Genomic DNA, 19,910 nt, shown 5'->3' with positions numbered 1-19,910 from the left:
AATATCACCAAAATGTCCATATTACCAAAAGTCATATGCAGCTTGAACATGATCCCACCAAAATCCCAACAACATTTTTCTCAGAAATAGAGATGATGTAAAAATTCATCTGGAAAACACAAGAGATCATAAATAGCCAAAGCTATCCCTGAAGAATAAAAATAAAGCCAGGGGAATCACAAATCCAGGCCTCACGTTATATTACAGGGCAGTGATCATCAAAACAGCCTTGTACTGGTGCAGAAACAGAGATGATGATGAATGGAACAGAATAGAAACCCCAGAAGTGATCTTGTCTTAATTTTTAAAAATTTTTAAAATATCGCATTTTAGATTGCCTTTTGCTTTGTTCTAAGGTTTATGGATGTTGTGCCCTTTTCTTCTGTTTCATAAATTTAGAACATATGTATCGATAAGAGAGGAAAGAATCACATAAATGATAAAAAATACATTACTACTGAAATAGTGAAATTGCAAATTGCTACAGAGTTTGAAGCATAATGATATGGGATTGGCATTGCAAGTTAAGCTTTCACATCTAAAACCAACACACAAAAATCAGGAGCATTCTTACGCAGCAGTACAAATCTTCTCAAAAGAATTTGATAAGAGTTATTACACTCGCAACAGCTACAAAAATGATACACACAATGTAATAAATCTAACCAATGATGTGAAAAATCTCCCCAATGAGAATCAGCAAACATTGGAGGTAGCTGAGCAGTGAGAAGTTGCACTTACACAGAACAGAATCATGCCAGAAAAAACAAAGGACTAAGCTCTTGTAGGACTGATGGGGAGATTTCATCATAGAACAATGTGGACATATTGCTGCTAACCATGCTACAGCCACCCCTGCATCGATCCAACTGGCTGCCAGCTAGGAAACATCAACTTGTCAAAATAAGGCTGGAAGAAGGTACAGTAGTGCCCCCTGCAGCAACTTTGGGGGGAAATCCCTAGTCCCCACTAACTTCACATCCAGTGATGGATCCCTGAACAACTACATTGTTCCTATAGGGAAGTAGCATTGCCTCCCTGAACCAAAGTATCACACTCAATTTTTTTGTGGCAGATATGCTACCCAAATACATTCTAGCTCTGGACTTTGGAATTAGTCCTATTTCTGCAAGAGGCTTCCAGAGGCACGATCACAGCTGTTTGCTGGGCAGAGGGAAGTCTGCACCCTGTGAGAGCTAGAATTCTAGGCACAGCCCCAGAGACAGAGAATCACACTGAAAACGGGTTTCTGTGCACCACTCTAGTGTAACTGTGGAGAATCAGTGGAAAGTCTTACTAAGAAATAAAACAAAACAATAATGGGGGGGGGGAGTGGGACAAGGGCTCAATGGTTAAACCATCACCTTGCAAGCATGGCATCCAATACATCAGTACTGGTTCATATCCCAGCTGCTCCTCTTCCTTTCCAGTTCCCTGCATATGGCCTGGAAAATAAATGGAGAATTCCCCAAAGCCTTGGGACTCTGCAACTGTATGGGAGGCCCAGAAGAAGCTCCTGGATCCTGGCTTCAGATTGGCTCAGCTCTGGCCATTGCAACCAATTGTGAAGTGAACCAGCAGATCTTTCTGTCTTTGCTCTCTGTAAATCTGCCTTTCCAGTAAAAATCAATAAATCTTTAAAAAGAAACAAACAAAAAAATTGGAATCCTTAATGACTAACTTGGTAAGGCACAATGAAGAATATTTGGGCTGGCATCAGTGGACTAGCTAATCTTCCACATGCAAGTGTCAGCATACCATATGGGTGCCAGTTTGTGTACTGGCTATTCCACTTCCCATCTAGCTCCTGAATTCTGGCTTCTGGCTCAGACTGTATCAGTTCCGACCACTACAACCACTTGAAGCTATCTCTCTCTTCCCCAAACTTAATGTCTCTGCTCTATATATAATCTGCCTTTCGAATAAAAATAAATAAATCTTAAAAACTTCTAGGTTTGGAGAGAATCAAGATGGTGGAATAGGGGGATGTACAGTAGCTGTGAAATGGAGACTAACATCTAGATGTGAGGATGCAGTGTGGTATGCATTTCTACTTCCAGACAAAGATGGACTTACAATGAAACTGTTTACTATATCTTGACAATAGGATTCTGGACTCTGCCATTGTCTATGCCCGCAATGATGGACATGACTGAGTATGAAGAACTATATGTTAGTAATGATACAGAGGAACTGGCGGGGAGGGAACTGGGGAGGGGATAAGGGAATATGAAACTGTATTATAAAATAATAATAATAAAATGTATTAGGTTTGATAATCTAAGTTTATTATTATTATTACTACTACTACTACTACTACTACTACTACTACTACTACTACTACTACTACTATTATTGGAAAGGCAGATATGCAGACAGGAGATAGAGAAAAAGACCTTCCACCTGCTGGTTCATTCCCCATGTAGACACAACAGCCAGAGCCAAGCCGATCCAAAGGCAGGAGTCAGGAGGGTGCAGGCTCTGATGCAGATGCAGGGTCTCAAGGCTTTGGGCTGTCCTTGACTGCTCTCCTCGGCCACAAGCAGGGAGTTGGAAGGGAAGTGGAGCAGCTGCGACAAGAACCAGGGCCCATATGGGACCCCGGCACATGCAAGATGAGGACTTTAGTCACTAGGCTGCCATGTCAGGCCTTGATGGATCTTAGAATAATCCATTTATTTATTCATTTTTAATATTTTAAAGATTTATTGATTCTTATTGCAAAGTGAGATATAAAGAGAGGAGGAGAGACACAGAGGGAGATCTTCCGTCTGATAGTTCACTCCCCAAGTGATTGCAATGGCTGGAGCTGAGCCGATCCAAAGCCAGGAACCAGGAGCTTCTTTGGGGTCTCCCACGCGGGTGCAGGGTCCTAAGGCTTTGGGCCATCCTCGACTGCTTCCTAGGCCACAAGCAGAGAGCTGAATGGGAAGTGGGGCTGCCAGGATTAGAACAAACACCCTTATGGGATCCTGGCTTGTGCAAGGTGAGGACTTTAACCACTAGGCTATCATGCCAGGTCCACATTTATTTATTTGAAAAGCAGAGTTGCAGAGAATGAAAGCTGCAGAGAGAGAGAGAGAGAGAGAGAGAGAGAGAGAGAGAGAAAGAGAGAGAGAGAGAGAGAGAGAGAGAGAGAGAGAGAGAGAGAATGTCCCAATACCTACTCACCAAATAAGCAGAAGAGCACTGAAATGGACTTGGCCAAATCAAGAAACCAGAAGTTTAGCCTTTCCCACATGAATGTAGGGGCCAAAGTACTTCACTGCTATTAGCTTCTTCTATTTTTGGTTTTTTAAATTATTTTTATTTTCATAGTCTTTACATAGTTGATTAGGGCACAGAGGGTCAAGGGCTATAGGAAAGTGAATAAGACCATTGTTGCCACATTATTTTTTTCTAGCTCTGGGGTAAGAGGAGAGATAAAGGGAGAAGCCCACCCAACCTCCCACGCATCCCAAGGTCCCCAATGTAGGGCACGCTCCAAGGGCACTGCTCAAATGGTTTTGATATTTCAACAGTTCTGAATTGCTTCCAATCTTGCCATTCCAAGCATGATGAAATCTCTCCAGAATCCACTGACTGACAGTCCACCTTAGAGTCTCCATTAGCAAAATAAACAAATGGGACTATATCAAACTAAGAAGCTTCTGTACAGCGATGGAAACAACAAAGTAAAAAAGCAACCCACAGAATGGGAGATCTTTGCACACTACATAGGGGATAGGGGCTAATCTCCAGGATATACAAACATCTCCAGAACAACCAAAACACCAAAACAAGCAAGCCACTCAAGAAACGGGCATGGGAAATGGGCAGACACTTCACAAACGAACAAACCCAAATGGCAAACAAACGTATGAAAAAATGCTCAAGCTCTCTGGCAATAAGGGAAATCCAAATTAAGACATCAATGAGGTACCACCTAACGCCAATAAGAATAACTCACATACAAAAAACACCAACAACACTTGCTGGTGAGGATGTGGGGAAAAGGGAACCCTACTCCACTCTTGGTGGGACTGCAGGTTGGTACAGCCTCTATGGAAATCAGTATGGAGAACACTGAAACAACTCAAAATCTGCATACCATATGATCCAGCAATAGCACTTCTAGGAATATATCCAAAACATCTGTTATACCAGAAACCAAATGCACCCCTATGTTCATTGCAGCACAACCAATAATTGCAGAAACTTGGAAGCAACTGAAATGCCCATCAACAGAAGATAGGATAAGAAAGCTATGGTTCATCTATGCCATGGAATACAACTCAGCTATTTAAAAAAATGCAGTTCTTTGTGGCCAAATGGGTCTAACTGGAAACCATTACGCTAAGGGAAATGAGCCAATCCCAAAAGGTTAGATACCACATGTTTGCCTTAATTTAAGATAAAATGATGTCACTCCGCAAAATAGTATCTGTAAATTGTAATATTATCTCAACCTCAAACAGTCTGTATCACAAGCAATAAGATATTGTGATGCAACCAATGAACCAACAAATCAAACCAACAAAATCAAACAAACCAAAGAAAAATCAATGTGATTTAGATTGCTTATGATCTACATCAAAGAACTGTAAAGCCTAATACACCTTTAATGCCCTATGTTACTCTGTAATGGGTCGGGAGAGCAGAGAAATCTTTCACCTTCTTAGAATGTGTTAGGAAGATGTTAAATATAACCAGAAAGAATGTAGCAGGTAACTTATAGACGGACTCAAATCAGCACTAGACATTAGCAAAGCCATAAAGACATACAGGGGGAATCAAGAGTGATTCTGACAACCTCTTAACAGGAGGTCAAATGCACAGAACAGGGGAGGACCCCAGAGTGGAGTAGGTGGACAGGAGGAGGCTTATATTCCAACCGTGGAGACTCCTTGATCCTCAACAAGGACTATCAGTACGGGCACCAAGGACTATATCCCAACTGCCAAGGAGACCACAGGGAATTGGAATGCCCTCATAGGCCAAGAACTCTGAGGTCATCCACTCCCGCTTGGATCTCCCACATGGGATGGAAGAAGCCCAGATCCTTCCTCACAGGATCTAATGAAATTGGAACAACAGCTGGGAACCCTGAGTGGTCCTCAAAAACAGAAGAACAGTAAACTTCCCTTGGGACTTGGGAGGGGAGCTTTTTCTGGTCCTTACTTCGTTCCAACTTTGGGTCCCCACCCTCTCTTGCAATGACCAGAGTCGTGCCAGAGCCCCCCCACAAAAAAAATTAAAATTAGATCAGATAGACAGAGACCAATAAGGAAAACTTAGAACCAGACAGGAAACAGTCAGCTTGGACTCACATATACCTTACTAGGTAGGACACAAAGATTAATTACTCCTCACTAAGGTATTGAAGATTTCTCTGCACACCCCTCCTAAAACTGTTCTGCACCTGAATTGTTAACATATGCCTTGTTAGAGTTATAAGCCAGTTTAGACTATCCTAAAATCTGCCAAGTTCAGCAAAATTATGCTTCAACACTATAAATTGCTAAATGTAAAAATGAAAATAGACACGAGACAGCTGAATAGTACCCTGTAACCATTCTAAGGTGTATAGCAGCCGGTTGTGTATAAACTAAAATTCAAGTCAATGAAGTAGTCAGAGGATGTGGTTAAGAACTTGCAATTTCTAACATATTCATCACTCAATACCATGTCAATTAACTCTATAATGTTGTAAATTGTTGTTGATGTTATGTTGCGGCTTTTCATTGTACAGAATGATATTCTGCCAGTTCTACTTTCAGACCAGAGATGGTCTCCCCAAGAAACTGTTGAATTTATCTGGACAATAAGATGCTGGACTCTATGCATGGCACATGCTCACAATGAAGGAATCATGAGTGGATTTGAATTTTACCAAATCAACAATGTGGAGGAATCTACCGGGGGGGGGGGGGGGAGGGCATGGAAAGTGTTGGGGGAAATCCCAGAGCCTATGAAACTATGTCATAAAATTAAATACTAATAATATGGAGTGATATATAGGCAGGGAGAAGGGAAGGCTTAATCCCCTATGCTTATAAAAATGTATCATGGGGAAAAAAAATCTTGAAAAAAGATGTGTTTACTCTACAGACATCTTTGTAGTGCCTCATGTTGATGAAGATTTACTGTTTTTCCTACCCTGTTGAGGACTGTGTTTACTGCCTCCATATTTAAGGGGATGTATAATAGAAGTGTAGCAGAGACTGATATGTTCAGATGTGGAGACAAAGTGCAGTAAGTCTCTACGCATCCAGACCAAAGAAGGACTCCCACTGAACAGCTGAAAATATCCTGACAGTAGGTGCTGGACTCTGACACTGTCCATGCCTACACTGTCAGGAAATGCTTCAATAACTGCATGATGGACTTACAACTATTCACGAAGGTCCACCCATTGTAATACTAGAGGGGAAATCAATCGTGGAGGAGGGAACTTCAGGAGGGGGATGGGAAATCCCAAAGCCTATGGAACTGTATCATAAAACAATAAGAATAATTTAAAGAAACAGATCTACAAAAAATAAAAAAAGGAACATACCTTAGCACAATCAAAGCAAGGTATGACAAACCCACAGAGAGCACCATGTGAAACAGAAAAAAGGTACAAGTATTTCCACTTAGATCCAAAACTGGAAAACGACGTCCTCTCTCACCATTATTACTCAATATAGCTCTGGAAGTTTTAGCCAGAGTCATTAGGCAAAAAAAAAAAAAAAATCCAAGTTGGAAAGCAGGAAGACAAATTGCCCATGACTCTATTAAAGAGGCTGTTAAAACTCGTAAGAGTTTGGTAATGTTGCAGGATATAAAATCAACAAACAAAAATCAATAGCCTTTGAATGCCAAACAATGCCATGGCTGAGAAAAAAACTTACCAATCGTTATCACCATTTACAATAGCTACAAAAAAATAAGTACCTTGGAATAAATCACTACAATAAAATTAAATAGTAAATTTAAAAAAATCATACAAAAATGGAAGAATTTGTCATGTTTGTGGATTGGAAGAATATCAAAATGTCCATGTTACCCAAAAGCAATTTACAACTTCAGTATAATTCCAATCAAAATACCAACAACATTTTTCTGATATAAAAAATTATGCTAAAATTAATATGGAAATAAAGAGACCTCAAATAGTTAAAGCAAATTAAGAAGTTGGAGACATCACAATACCAGACTTCAAGACACTGTAGTGCATCATAATCGAAACAGCCTGATGGCAGAAAAATAGACATGTAGATCAACGGAAAAGAAGAGAATCGCAGAAATTAGTCCAACATCTAAAACGAACTCATCTTTCACAAACTACCTGAAATCAAACCCTGGAGCACAGTCTCTCCAACAACTGGTACTGGAAAAACTAGACCTATGTGCGCAAAGTGTGAAACAAGATCCCTACCTTACACCTTATAGGAAAATCAATTCAAACTAGATCAAGGATCTAAATCTATGACCTAATGTCAGATTACTAGAAGAAAGCACAGGGAATGGCTGCAAGAATAAGGTGTAGGCAAAGACTTCCTGGAAAAGATCCCAGACACATAGGTAATTGAAGCAAAATTGGACAAATGGGACTACATCAAGCTAAGTGGTTTCTGCATTGCAAAGGAAATCACCAACAAAGAGAAGAGGCGACCAACAGAATGGGGGAAAATATTTGCCAACTACGCAACTGACAAGGGATTAACATCCAGGACCTATAGAACGCTCTAGAAACTCATCAAAACAGAGTCAAGAAATGGGCAAAGGACATAAACAGACAATTTTCACAGGATGAAGTACAAATGGCCAACAGACCAAAAATTCTCTGGATCAACAGCCATCAGGGAAATGAATATAAAAACCACAAGGAGATTTCCTCTCACCCAGCTACAGTGTCTTTAATGTCTTTCATCCAATATGAAAAAATATATATGCTGGTAAAAGCATAGGGAAAAGGGTACCTTAATCTATTCTTGGTGGGAATTTAACTAGTACAACCAATATGGAAGGCAGTATAAAGTATCCACAGATCTAAAAATAGATCATATGACCCCGGCATCCCATTCCCTCAGAATTTATCCAAATGAAATAAAATCGGCATATGAGTTATCTGTACCCCTTCGTTTACTGCAATTCAATTCACAATAGCTAAGGAATAAACCCAGATACACAGCAATGGATGGCTGGATACAGAAAATGTGATACATACATAACCAGAATACCACTCAGCCACAAAAGAAAATCTGATCTTTTGCAACAAAAAGTGGCTAAAACTGGAGACAATTATATTTAGTGAAATTAATCAGTTTCAAACAAATACCATGTTTTCTATGATATGCATCAGCTAATATACAATAAAGTTCAGGAATGGAATGATCTTATTGAGATAGGACTATCGATTTTACCCCAGGCTTATACTCCAGTGGAACTGTGGCCTTCCCACTTTCAACTTATTCAATATCATTATTGGCAAATAAACCCTGTGAGTGTAGAGTGGGCTAAAATTATGTCTTTGCAAAAACTAATAAAGGAGGTGGTATTATGGGAGAGCAGAATGACAGTGTGATCATCTTGGAACTGTACTGCTGGAGTGCATATAATCCTTTTTATTTACATAAATAATTTGAAAAAAGTGTACTAGTTCCAGAATTTCACCTTTAAGCATCTCAAACAAGAATTTATTTTCCTTTACACTTCCCCTTGCAAACTACTAATATAATAATCTGATCCTTACCTGCCTTCACTCTTCTGAACAAGTTTAAATCCCACTGATCATCATAATCATTCCCCTGTTGACACTTAAAAGAATGCCTTACCTACCCTCTCCCATTTGAACTGTAAACCTGGTTGAACGAGAGATCTACACTTTCCATACTTGAGCAGGATGCAACTGTAACCAAGCCTGCAAGGTAGCACTAAGCAAATCTCAAACAGTCCTGAATCTCAGACTAGGCTCTTGAGGCTGGTGTCGTAGCATGGCATGCTAATTCTCTGCCTTTGGGCCCAGCAATCTACTTGGACACTAGATCAAGTCCAGCTACTCCACTTTCAATCCATTTCCCTGCAAAAGTGCCTTTGAAAGAAACAGAGGATGGATCAAGTGCTTGAGCTCCTGCACCAACAGGGGAGAATCAAAAGAAGTTCTTGACTCCCAACTTTGGATCAGCTCAGCTCAGGCCATCATGGCCATTTGTGGAGGAAACCAACAGATGGAGGGTCTGGCCTTCTGTCCAATTCTGCCTTTCAAATAAAAATGGATTTGGGCTCGGCAGTGTGGCCTAGTGGCTAAGGTGCTCGCCTTGATCCCATATGGCTGCTGATTCTAATCCCGGCAGCTCCACTTCCTCTCTGTCTCTCCTCTCAGTATATCTGACTTTGTAATAAAAATGGAATAAATCTTTAAAAAATAAATAAAAATGGATTAAATCTTTTAAAAATTGGGCTCTCAACACTCTTGGACAACTCTAGACTACAAATGTATCAGGTAACTTCAATTTCCTGATGCCTGAGAAAATTGCTTCACATATCAGCCTACCTCCTCAGCTTCTTAATGTGCCAGCTGATTACTTTGCTTCATAATTCATAATTTCATAACTTTATAAACAAAGGTCAGATAATTAATATATCTGAAAGACAAAACTTTTATTAGAAAGTCAGATTTACACAGAAAGAGAAACTGTTCACTTTTTAAGTGACCACAAAGGCAGGAGCCAGGAGTTTCTTCTAAGTCTCCCACACAAGTATAAGGTATAAAGGTTTTTGGACCATCCTCTACTGCTTTCCCAGGTCACAAACAGGGAGCTGGAAGGGTAATGGAGCAGCCAAGACACAATCCAGTGTATGCAAGGTGAGAAATTAGCCACTGTGCCACTGTGCCAGGCCTAGTCTTGTCTTTAAAATCAAGCATAAAATTTTTACTGTGATCCAGCATTGCAAGACAACAGATTAAGCAACTACCTAAAACACCAGCTGAACGCCTAGTCTCCAACATCTTATTGAGAGGTAGCAGGCCTTCTAAGAGGTGGGTCCAATAGGTGGCATTTAAGTCAAGGGATCATCACTCTTGGAAGAGATTAATTCCTGTCTCTCAGGAATGGGTCGGGCTTTAAGGTATTGGTTATTATAAAGTGAGGCACTGCACCTTTTTAAGCCTCTTCCACTTTCATCCCTTGCCAATTCTGAATATACTCTGATGTGATACCAAAGACAAAATGTACGGGTCCACCTAATCTTGGATTTTCAACCTCCAGACATGCAAGCTCAATAAAATTCTTGCCTATATAGAGCACCTAATTTCTGATAATGTGTGCAGAATTCCAAACCAGACTATGACAACATATCAGTTGCTTTAGTACCTACCACCACCGACACAGTAACTATTCTTGTCCCCATTTTACTCAAGAGGAAACTGAAACATGGAAAGTAAACAACTTCCCCACATACGCATATACCATGTACTGTACTCAGGATTTGAGGTTAGACCATTCGTGTCTAGACTATCCCTCCTGACTGGCGTATATCTATTTGAAACAGTGTGAAAGTCTTTATTTCTTTTGTCCATCTGTTTTTCTTTTCTTTTTCACTCCATGAACTTCCATCCTCTTGGCTATCACTCTTGCTTAAGGCATCACTCTGCTTATGTATTAACCTCCTAGCATGTCTCCCTCCTACTCCATCTAATCTTCGACGCTGTTAAGTGAGCTTTAAAGAACGTGACATCATAGCCCTGCCAAAATCTTTTTATGGGATTTAGCATACTTGTCCATGGTGTTCAGAATCCCTCATGAGCCAAGCCTGCCTTCTTCCACCTTCTGTCCCACATTAGGTTCTGAGAGTTCCCATTCTTGGATCCTGCCAAAATCTTGACCCATTCCCTCACAGCCTTTGTTCTTCCCATTCCCTGAGCAAAAGCTATCTTCTCTCAGTTACCTTCAACCCACAGGTCTTATTTCTCATGTGATCCCTGCCATCCTAAACTTGAGAAGAAATGCCAATATATTAGAACCATGGAGCAAGTCTTGACGTACCTAGGTTCTGACTTTTGCCTCTGTCTAATCTATTAAAAGGTATAATAGTATTTACTGAATATGACTGCTGTAATGGGTTACAACAATGTATGGCACATACCAAGTTCCGTTTCAGCATTTCCTAATTGTTTAGACTTAAACCTTTGGTCATCTCTATACTCCAATGCTTATAATATCAGGTTTATCAAAGACTTTTTTTCTCTTCATTGTTTCTTTTAACCAAGTGGCAGCATTGGAAAATGTATAATCTTAATATTTTCACCTAGTAGTCATCAATCAATGTACCTTCATTATCCAGTTCACATGCATTTTACTTTATTCATACTATACAATTATTAGTCAAACTACCAAAAAATACAAAAGTCTGATTAACTTTCCAATGCCAGGTCAGAGCCAAGTTTCACAAAAAGGGAGACAGCACAGTAACTTACAAACAGCTTTTGTACACTATACAAGCCATACTGCCTATCACACGATGTATTTAAAGCTGTAAATATTGCCACAGGAGAATTTCTTGTCTTTGCAGCGACCACACAGTTCCTGCCGATGAGGCCTCGTTAGATCAACGTGTCTTTTCTTTTGAGGACAGGAACAACGAGACTTTGAACAGGTCTTTAGAAACAAGGAACAATTTCAATACTAAATGATTAAATTAATGATTTAAATATCAACCTCAAGTCAAAACACTTCTCTCCACTATCCCATTCCTCATATCTTCATTTTTCCTTTGGGTCCTAAGAGATACCTATGAGCAAATTGTACAAAACCACACATATATGTGTCCCAATAAATGCCATGTTATCAACACCAGCATCCCACATATGCCATGGTTTGTGTCTCTGCTGCTCAACTTCCTATCCAGCTCCATGCTAATTCACCTGGGAAGGCAATGGAAGATGGCCCAAGTGCTTAGGCCCCTAACACCAACCTGAGAGAGCTACACGGAGTTGCTGGCTCTAGGCTTCGACCTGGCTCAGCCCTGACTGATGCAGCCATTTGGGGAGTGGACCAGCACAGAGAAATCTCTTCAAATATGCCTTCCAAATAACAAACCTTAAGAAAAATTTGGGTCTGGCACAGTAGCCTAGTGGCTTAAGTCCTCACCTTGCATGTTCTAGGATCCTATATGGGCTGCTCCACTTCCCTTCCAGGTCCTTGTTTGTGGCCTAGGAAAGCAGCCGAGGATGGCCCAAAACTTTGGGACCCCACACCTGCATGAGAGACCTGGAGAAAGCTCCTGGCTTCTGGCATTGGATCAGCATAGCGCCCACCTTTGCAACCACTTGGGGAGTGAACCTGCAGATGGAAGATCTTTCTCTGTCTTTCCTTCTCTTATAAATTTGACTTTCCAATCAAAAACAAATATTTAAAAAATAAAACTTTAAAAACTTTCCATTTCTGACTGTGGTATATAATTTTAACCATGACTCCTGAATAACGGAAATCCCAAGGTACAAATGGGCACTCAAGAACTATCAAGTGTTACGGAAAGAATGCAAAAATCTAACATTTGGGACTGTTTTCCTTCTAAAGCTACCAATGAATTCTGAGATTAGTAAAAGACTGAAAGGTGGGTAAATAAATTGATGCAGCTAGCACATATTATTAAAGTATTCCTGGTACACAACTCGGGTTTTGTGTTGGGACTAAGATGAACCCAGAATAAAGATGAACCAAACATAGACCTTTCTGCATAGGTGCTGAGGCCCCATTTACAAACTTGACAGGCAAACAATTACCTTAAATTGCTAGTTCACCTATCCGCCTATCTAAAGCAAACATAAATCCTCTATGGAAGATTATCCTCAACCACAGTTATCACTACAGTTTCATATAGGATATCTAGCCCTCAAATAAAAACAAAAACAAAACAGGTATATGAGAAGAAAGAGCAACACACTTGAAAGCTAAGTAGACTGCAATCCATCCATCAGAGTTAAGCTATAGGAATTATCTGACAAATTTTAGAATCACTATGCTCAATCTGTTCAAGGAGACTAGGTTACTATTTCTAGAAAAGAACTGGAATTTTTAACATTCATTTGTTTGAACAGTAGAGTTTCAGGAAGACAAAGATCTTTCCTCTACTGGTTCATTTCTCGAATGGCCACAACAGTTGGGGCTGGACCACGCTGAACTAGGAACCCGGAACTATCTGGGTCTCACAGGTGGATAGCAGAGGCCCAAGTACCTAGCCATCTTCTGCTGCTTTCCCAGGTACATTAGCAGGGAGCTAAATTGGAAAGGAGGCAGCCATGTAAGATGCCAGCACTACAGGGGTAGCTTAAGCTGCATGCTACAACACCGGCCCCTGCATTTTTTTTTTTTTTTGAAGAAAAAAAGTTTTTGAACAAAAAAATACAGTAACTTTAATTACAGATTCAAAAGAGCTGAAATTAAAATTACGTCAGAGTAGATGGGGCCCAGCATCGCATCTTAACAGGCTAAACTGCCACTTTTAATGTTGGCATCACATATGGTCATTGCTCTACTTCATGATCCAACTATCTGATAATGTGCCTGGGAAATCAACAGAAAGTGGTTCAAGTCCTGGCTTCAGCCTAGCCCAGGCCCAGCCAATGTAGTTATTTGGGGAGTGAACCAACAAATGAACCTCTCTCTCCTCTCTCAATGTCAGTCTCATTTGGAAAGTGAACTAGTTAGATGGAAGAGGTGTTCTCTGCCTCTCTTTCCCTCTTACTGCCCTTCTCCCACCAATTCTCTCTCTACAACTCTTTCAAATAAAAGTAGATCTCAAAAAGAAAAAAAGCCTATGATCCCTAAACAGAGTAAACGATAAATACAAAGGAACCATAAGTAGGTACATCATTGTAAACCTCCGACAACCAAAGCGGAGGTATGTATCTTAAAAACCAAGTGGATTTAAGAAGGGATTGGGGGAAGAGATTACTTCAAAGGAGCTGAAAGGAGAACAGCAGCCAACCCATAGAAACAAAAAGTCAGATTCTTAAAGGACAGAAAGAACTTCACTCAGCCTCAAAATTCTATACTCGGCAAAAAAAAAAACATCTCTTCAAAAGATACCCCCCAAAATACAATGTGTCACCTCCAGACCTGTACTACAGAAAGTATTAAGGTGTGTTCAAGGAAAAGCAACATGATCCCAGATGCAAAACGATACCAAAAAAAATTCTTAAAAAGACCAAGGAACAAAAAAGATAAATGCATAGCTAGTGCTATATGCTTACTTTGTAGTTTTTATAAATTTAAAATATGGGTAAAATTAAAATGCACAAGAACAGCATGGAAGTTAGAATAAAGTGATACACAATTATAATATTTTAAAATAATTATTCTCTCAGGGAGAAGACTAACAATTTATTCAGATTGATAAATCAAGGAGTCATGTCATTTCTATGGTAACCATCAGAAAAAAAACCAGAAGGGAAAATGGAGAGGGTTTTGTTAATCAACTAAAGTGAGCACAAGAGAAATCAAACAAGATTGTATAAATATCTTTATGTACTTATACCCAATTTTTCTAAAATGCATCTGAATGTGCAGAAGTGATGAATGATGTTGGGAAGGTGGAAGAGACGCGTAGGGGGAACTGGTCAACAGATACGGTTACAGGTGGAAGGAGTAAGTTCTAGTGTTCCACAGCACCACGAGTGATTGCAGTCCACAATAACCTATTGTGTATTTTACATACAAAAATATAGGAGTATAAATTCTCCAACTATAATGATCAAGACAGGAAACTACCTTGAGTTGATCAGTATACATGGTATGAATTTACTGATATACCACACTGTACCTATTAATTCGCATAATTAAATATTAATCAAAAATAAGTTTAATGTTGGTTGAGACATGTTAACTAACCTGATTTAAATGACATTAAGTGCATGAATCAAACTATACTCCATAATAAGCACAGTAAAAAAAACAAATTTAAATTATTTTAACCATAAGCAGACTAAGAATGTCAGACTAGTAAAATGTGAAGAATTTATAGCATTCATCTCTTAATTACAGAAAAGTATTTTTAACTGAGGTACAGATTTAACTTTGTAGGAATGCAATCAACTACATGACACTTTTTCAAAAAGGCTTCCTTTAAGCTATTTTAGATCCCCTCCCCACATCCAAACTCGAGACAACTTCACAGAAAGGTTAGGAACTAGTTCTCAGACTTTCTAAACACTGGTGACACCACAGATTATAATCTTAGCTCCTTCATGCTCATTTATCATTTATCTTAGCTCAATTATAGGAGATAATGCATGCACAACACTTAGGCCAAAGTCTGAACATGCTACAAGTTTAATATTTACCTATTATATCACATTCTAATTATACAGTATGTCTCTGGGGATAAACATATATATTATACAAAAACAAACCATGTAAGGCAACCAAATCATAAAGTTTTGTCCCTTTCATCCAAAAAAAAAGCAAACTAGAATTCATGCTTTTCCAATTACAAAATTTCAAATACAGAAAATGTAATATTTCCTTATTAATATCCACATCTATCAAATCCAAACATATTGCCACAGACACTTCACATTTCAAAGTGATAGTATTGCAAATATTATGCAAGAGTTCTGCATGCTTACCTGACATTGGATTGCTTCTACTCGATAAGGATTAAAACTCTTCTGACATTTGCAACAAAGTTGTTTGAAATAAACCTGAAAAAAAAAATTTTTTTTTACTTTTCTAATACGAACTCATTGTAGACTCCTAGGTCTCAGTTTTTTAAAAAATGCATCATACCTAAGTATTTGTTTGAGAGGCAGAAAGAGCATGCAATTTTGCTAGCTCACTTTCCAAAAACCCACAACATCCAGGGCTGGACCAGCAGAATTTAAGTGGAAGAAAGGGTTCTGGAAACAATCCAGGTACCTCCTGTGGATGACCAAAACCCAGTGACTTGAGCCAACTCTATGACTTCCCATGAAGAGCTGCATTAACAGGAGGCTGGAGTCCAGAGCTGGAGCCCTGGGTTGAATCCAGGCACTATAATTTGATGTATGGGCATCCTGTCTTAATTGCTAGGCCAAATGTCACCCCTCATTTCTTAAATAATTCATGTTTTCATTTTTTTTAAATATTGATTTTTATTTGAAAGATTTTTAGGGAAAGAGACCGAGAGGGCTTCCAGCCATTGGTTCACTCCCCAAATGGCCGCAACAGCCAGAGCAGAGCGTTTCTGAAACTGAGATCCAGGACCTTCTTCCCAAACAACCAAGTGGGTACAGGATTCCAAGGCCCTGGGCCATCCTCTACCGCTTTCCCAAGCCATAACTAGGGAGCTGGATCAGAAGAGGAGCAGCCAGGACACAGACCCATTTAAGATGCCAGTGCTGGGCCCTGCGTGATGGCCTACAGGCTAAATCCTCTCCTTGCACGCACTGCGATCCCACATGGGCGCTAGTTCATGTCCGTGGGTTCCATTTCCCATCCAGCTCCCTACTTGTAGCCTGGAAAAGCAGTTGAGCATGGCCCAAAGCCTTGGGACTCTGCATCCGTGTGGGAGACCTGGAAGAGGCTCCAGGCTTGGGATAGGCTCAGCCCCAGCTGTTGCGGTCACTTGGGGAGTGAACAAGCACATGGAAGATCTTCCTCTCCATCCCTCCTCTTCTCTGTATCTGCCTTTCTAATAAAAATAAATTCTAAAAAAAAAAAAAAAAAAGGATGCCAGTGCTTATAAACAAAGGATTAGCCTGCTACATCCACCAACCCAGGCCCCATTTCATTTTATATCTTTCCTTGTCAACCCTGTGCCTTAAACTATTACTGCTATCAGTCATTTCTTAGTTTTTCGATTTCATTCTCCTTACTTGTAAAATTGGAATACTACCACTTCAGTTTTCCATGTTATGTCAAGTACCCAATTATCTACACATGATTAGGCAAGGCATGTCCTCTTTTTTGTCCTGGTCCATTGTCTCTTATTTTGAGTTTTTCAGTATTTTTCCATTCGATAAATTTTTCCTGTTTTCTAAAACCCTGCATTGATATCACGGTGCCAACACTTATATGGAGTCCACCAACCTTTATGCTAAAGATCCCAGTGCATATGTAACCAAATCATATCTTGTCTACATCAATCCTATCACTCTGTAAAGATTTCTATGTATTATACGATTCTAGTCCTTTGCAACACTTAAATTAAACCCTTTTTTTCTTTTGTTAACAGAAGAAAGTCACTTCAACTTGGTTTAAAAATCTACCTCCTGGGTCGACTAAATGGCTCATCTGAAAAGCCCAGTTTTCATTCAAAGGTTAGCATGTCTCTTTGCCCTCTCCTCCACAGTCCTTAAGCTAGAAGGCAATATTTAAGCATGGTACAGCACAGAGGATTCAAGCTCAAATCCTGTTAGAGTTAATGAGACAGGTGTGCTGTAGGCTGTTGCAAAAGAGCATAGGCAAAGCAAATGGAGGCAGAAGCTTCCTAACAGGCACCTGCTGTTCACATTCTTGAAGGAAGGTCCACAAAGAACCCAGCCTATGGCTGTTCAAGAAAATCCAGAAGTGCAGAGTTAAATGTGAAGGCTTTCCTAGTCTTGATATCCCAGATATTAATTTAAATTACGAGAAATATTAACAACATGAAGGCTCAGCCTACGTCAGTGTCTTACAGACTAACCTTTATGGAAAGTGATTTCTGATTGCCCCATCTGGTGGACAAACAGTTGAAAATTCCTAGGGGTAAGACTTAAACCTGTTCAAATGGTTCCAGAACAATATCATGAAAAATAAATGCTGCCAGAAAAGCCCAATTTAAATGAGAACAAAAGTTCGTCTACATAATCTGACATTCCAGTGGACAGAATTACAAACTAAACACGCCTCCAGAGTGCAGCTCAGCTCACAGGGCCAATGCAAGTCAGCTCCGCTCACTCACTGAGCACTGTGTTGTAGCTCGAAGTGAATCCTTCCTCCAGGGAGCATCTGGGTCCACCCCACACTCCTCTCTCAGTGTCTCCCCACACCCCCACCACCATCACCTACCTTATTAGTTCCAGCAATGCACCACACATAAGCACTCTCCCATCTGGTCTTACAATCCTTACAGTGAAAATAGCCATATTTTGGTTCCAAAAACTGAAAATAAACAGGAAGAAGCGTTTTTACTATCTTAGGGAAAAGGAAAATTTTTAAAAATTTAAAGTCTTAAGGATTTGTATGTTACCTATATTTCACCTATCCTCAGTGCTGCCATGTTCATTTAGTTTCTCATCTCAAATATTAAAGATCCGTCTTGCTGCTGTAACTCAGTTTCCCAACCTATTTTCCACACTGCCACTAGAACATTCTCTCCGAAACCAGACCCTATTTCCTGTTTCACTAACTGAAGCCCTTCTCTCATTCCTAATAGTAGTTAGTGTTTGCCAAACTTTTTTCACTGACTTAGTTTTAAGTGAGACTGCCATTCTATTTTACCAAAACCTTACAGAATTCATAGGTCATTATTGCAACAAAACACTCTCCACCAAACCTAAAGAGGAAGCAAGAGAAAATTCTCTCTGTCTCAGAAACAAGTGAGAAGAGCGAATTGGTTGAGGAGTAGAAAGAAAGGCTACCTGGAAGTTTGGCTTCTGGAGCAGATCTGGGGCTACGTCTCTCGGCGGTGGCTTGTTCTTCCCTTCTTGGGGTGGTGTGGCCTCTGAGACCCCCAGCTCCTCCGGCTGTCTCACTGTCTTCTGCTGGTCTTCTGACTTCAGATTGGGTGATCGCTGCTCACCATTCTTCACAGGACTGCACAGTACCTCGCCTTCTCCATTGCTGCCACCCACCTGCAGCCGGATCAAACCTTTCCTGCTGGTCATGGGCAAACGGGCTTCCCAGCCTTCCGGGGGCAGCCTGTGCCCAGTGCTGGCCCTACGGAAGCAGCTGTGCAGGGTGCGAGGCCCCAGCGAGCACTGTACAGACTTGTCCACTCGTGGGTTTGCCTGCACGCCCACCTCCCTGGTGTTGGGCTTGCACAGCTGTAACTTCAGACTGGGGTTCATCTGCGCGAGAATAGCCTTCAGCTGTGTTCGCTTGTAAGGGTCCATGCAGTAGTCAGAGGCGTTTGCTGGCACCAGCAGCCCAGGCCTGGACAGGAAAGTGGGGGGACCCACGTTTTGCTTCCAGTCAGGTTGCTTGTGCCCCAAGAGTCCAGGCTGGTCCAAAGGTGGTAGTACGTTCCCATAACCCTGGTACAAGCCATAGGGAACGTGAACAAACTGCTCCATCCGTCTTCCAGGTGCTCAACAGAGCCCAGTATCCTCGGGCAGCGCGTCTGTGACTGCGTTTTACCCTCCTGCCTTCGCCGCCCCTACTTCCTCGTGCACAGGCTAGCTCGTGCTTGTCCCTAGCTTCCTCATTTATTTCAGATGTTAATGGAAGCTGCTGCCTATTACCCTAATGAAGTGGGGAAGCCCCTAACCCTCTACAGAGGGCTAATTGCTACCTAATTTCTAATTGCTTCTGCCTGTATCTTTACTTTACAATTCCTACTGGCTTTTTCAAAGCTGTTTTTCATTTCTGACTTATTTACACATATTTTCGCTGATAATTCATTTATTCCAGTAATAACCACTTTACACATTCCTTGTACACTGTTGGTGGCAATATAAATTGATAGACATTGTAGAGATTCCTGAAAAAATTAAAAATGCAGTATCATGATCCTACAATAATTCCACTATTATGAACTCAACATACTGAAGAGATAGTTGCATTCTCATGTTCATCATATCATTATTCATAATAAATAACCTACAAAAATTATCTAATTGTGATATACAGGTTGATGCTGTGGTGTAGTATGTAAGGACAACACCTGTAGTGCTGCCATCCCATATGGGCACCAGCTCAGGTCCCGCCTGCTCCACTTTCCATCCAGCTCCCTGCTTGTGGCCCAGGAAGGCAGCGGAGGAC

The 19,910-nt window shown here is 40.5% G+C and overlaps 1 protein-coding gene across 1 annotated transcript; it reads right to left on the bottom strand.

The window, feature by feature from the left end:
• Positions 1–11,351: 11,351 nt before the first annotated feature.
• On the bottom strand, positions 11,352–19,312 carry ZAR1L (zygote arrest 1 like). The gene is made up of 4 exons (XM_004577550.2): positions 18,569–19,312; positions 17,997–18,089; positions 15,596–15,670; positions 11,352–11,624 (listed from the first exon to the last, which is right to left on the bottom strand). Exons 1-4 carry the CDS (start codon positions 19,220–19,222, stop codon positions 11,481–11,483), a joined length of 966 nt encoding a protein of 321 aa, XP_004577607.2. The 5' UTR covers positions 19,223–19,312; the 3' UTR covers positions 11,352–11,480.
• Between the last annotated feature and the right edge of the window lie 598 nt (positions 19,313–19,910).

This window comes from Ochotona princeps, chromosome 12, assembly GCF_030435755.1.
Source record: "Ochotona princeps isolate mOchPri1 chromosome 12, mOchPri1.hap1, whole genome shotgun sequence".
Classification (NCBI taxonomy): Eukaryota; Metazoa; Chordata; class Mammalia; order Lagomorpha; family Ochotonidae; genus Ochotona; species Ochotona princeps.
This window is presented reverse-complemented; position numbering and strand designations above follow the sequence as displayed.

Bases quoted from the DNA above. Each gene is read 5' to 3' on its own strand.
- ZAR1L (XM_004577550.2), bottom strand. From the start codon at position 19,222: ATGGAGCAGTTTGTTCACGTTCCCTATGGCTTGTACCAGGGTTATGGG. The intron at 18,090-18,568 runs GTAGCCTTTCTT...GTTTATTTTCAG, and splicing joins TCCAGAAGCCAAACTTCCAG to TTTTTGGAACCAAAATATGG. The intron at 15,671-17,996 runs GTAGGTGATGGT...TTTTTTTTTCAG, and splicing joins GCATTGCTGGAACTAATAAG to GTTTATTTCAAACAACTTTG.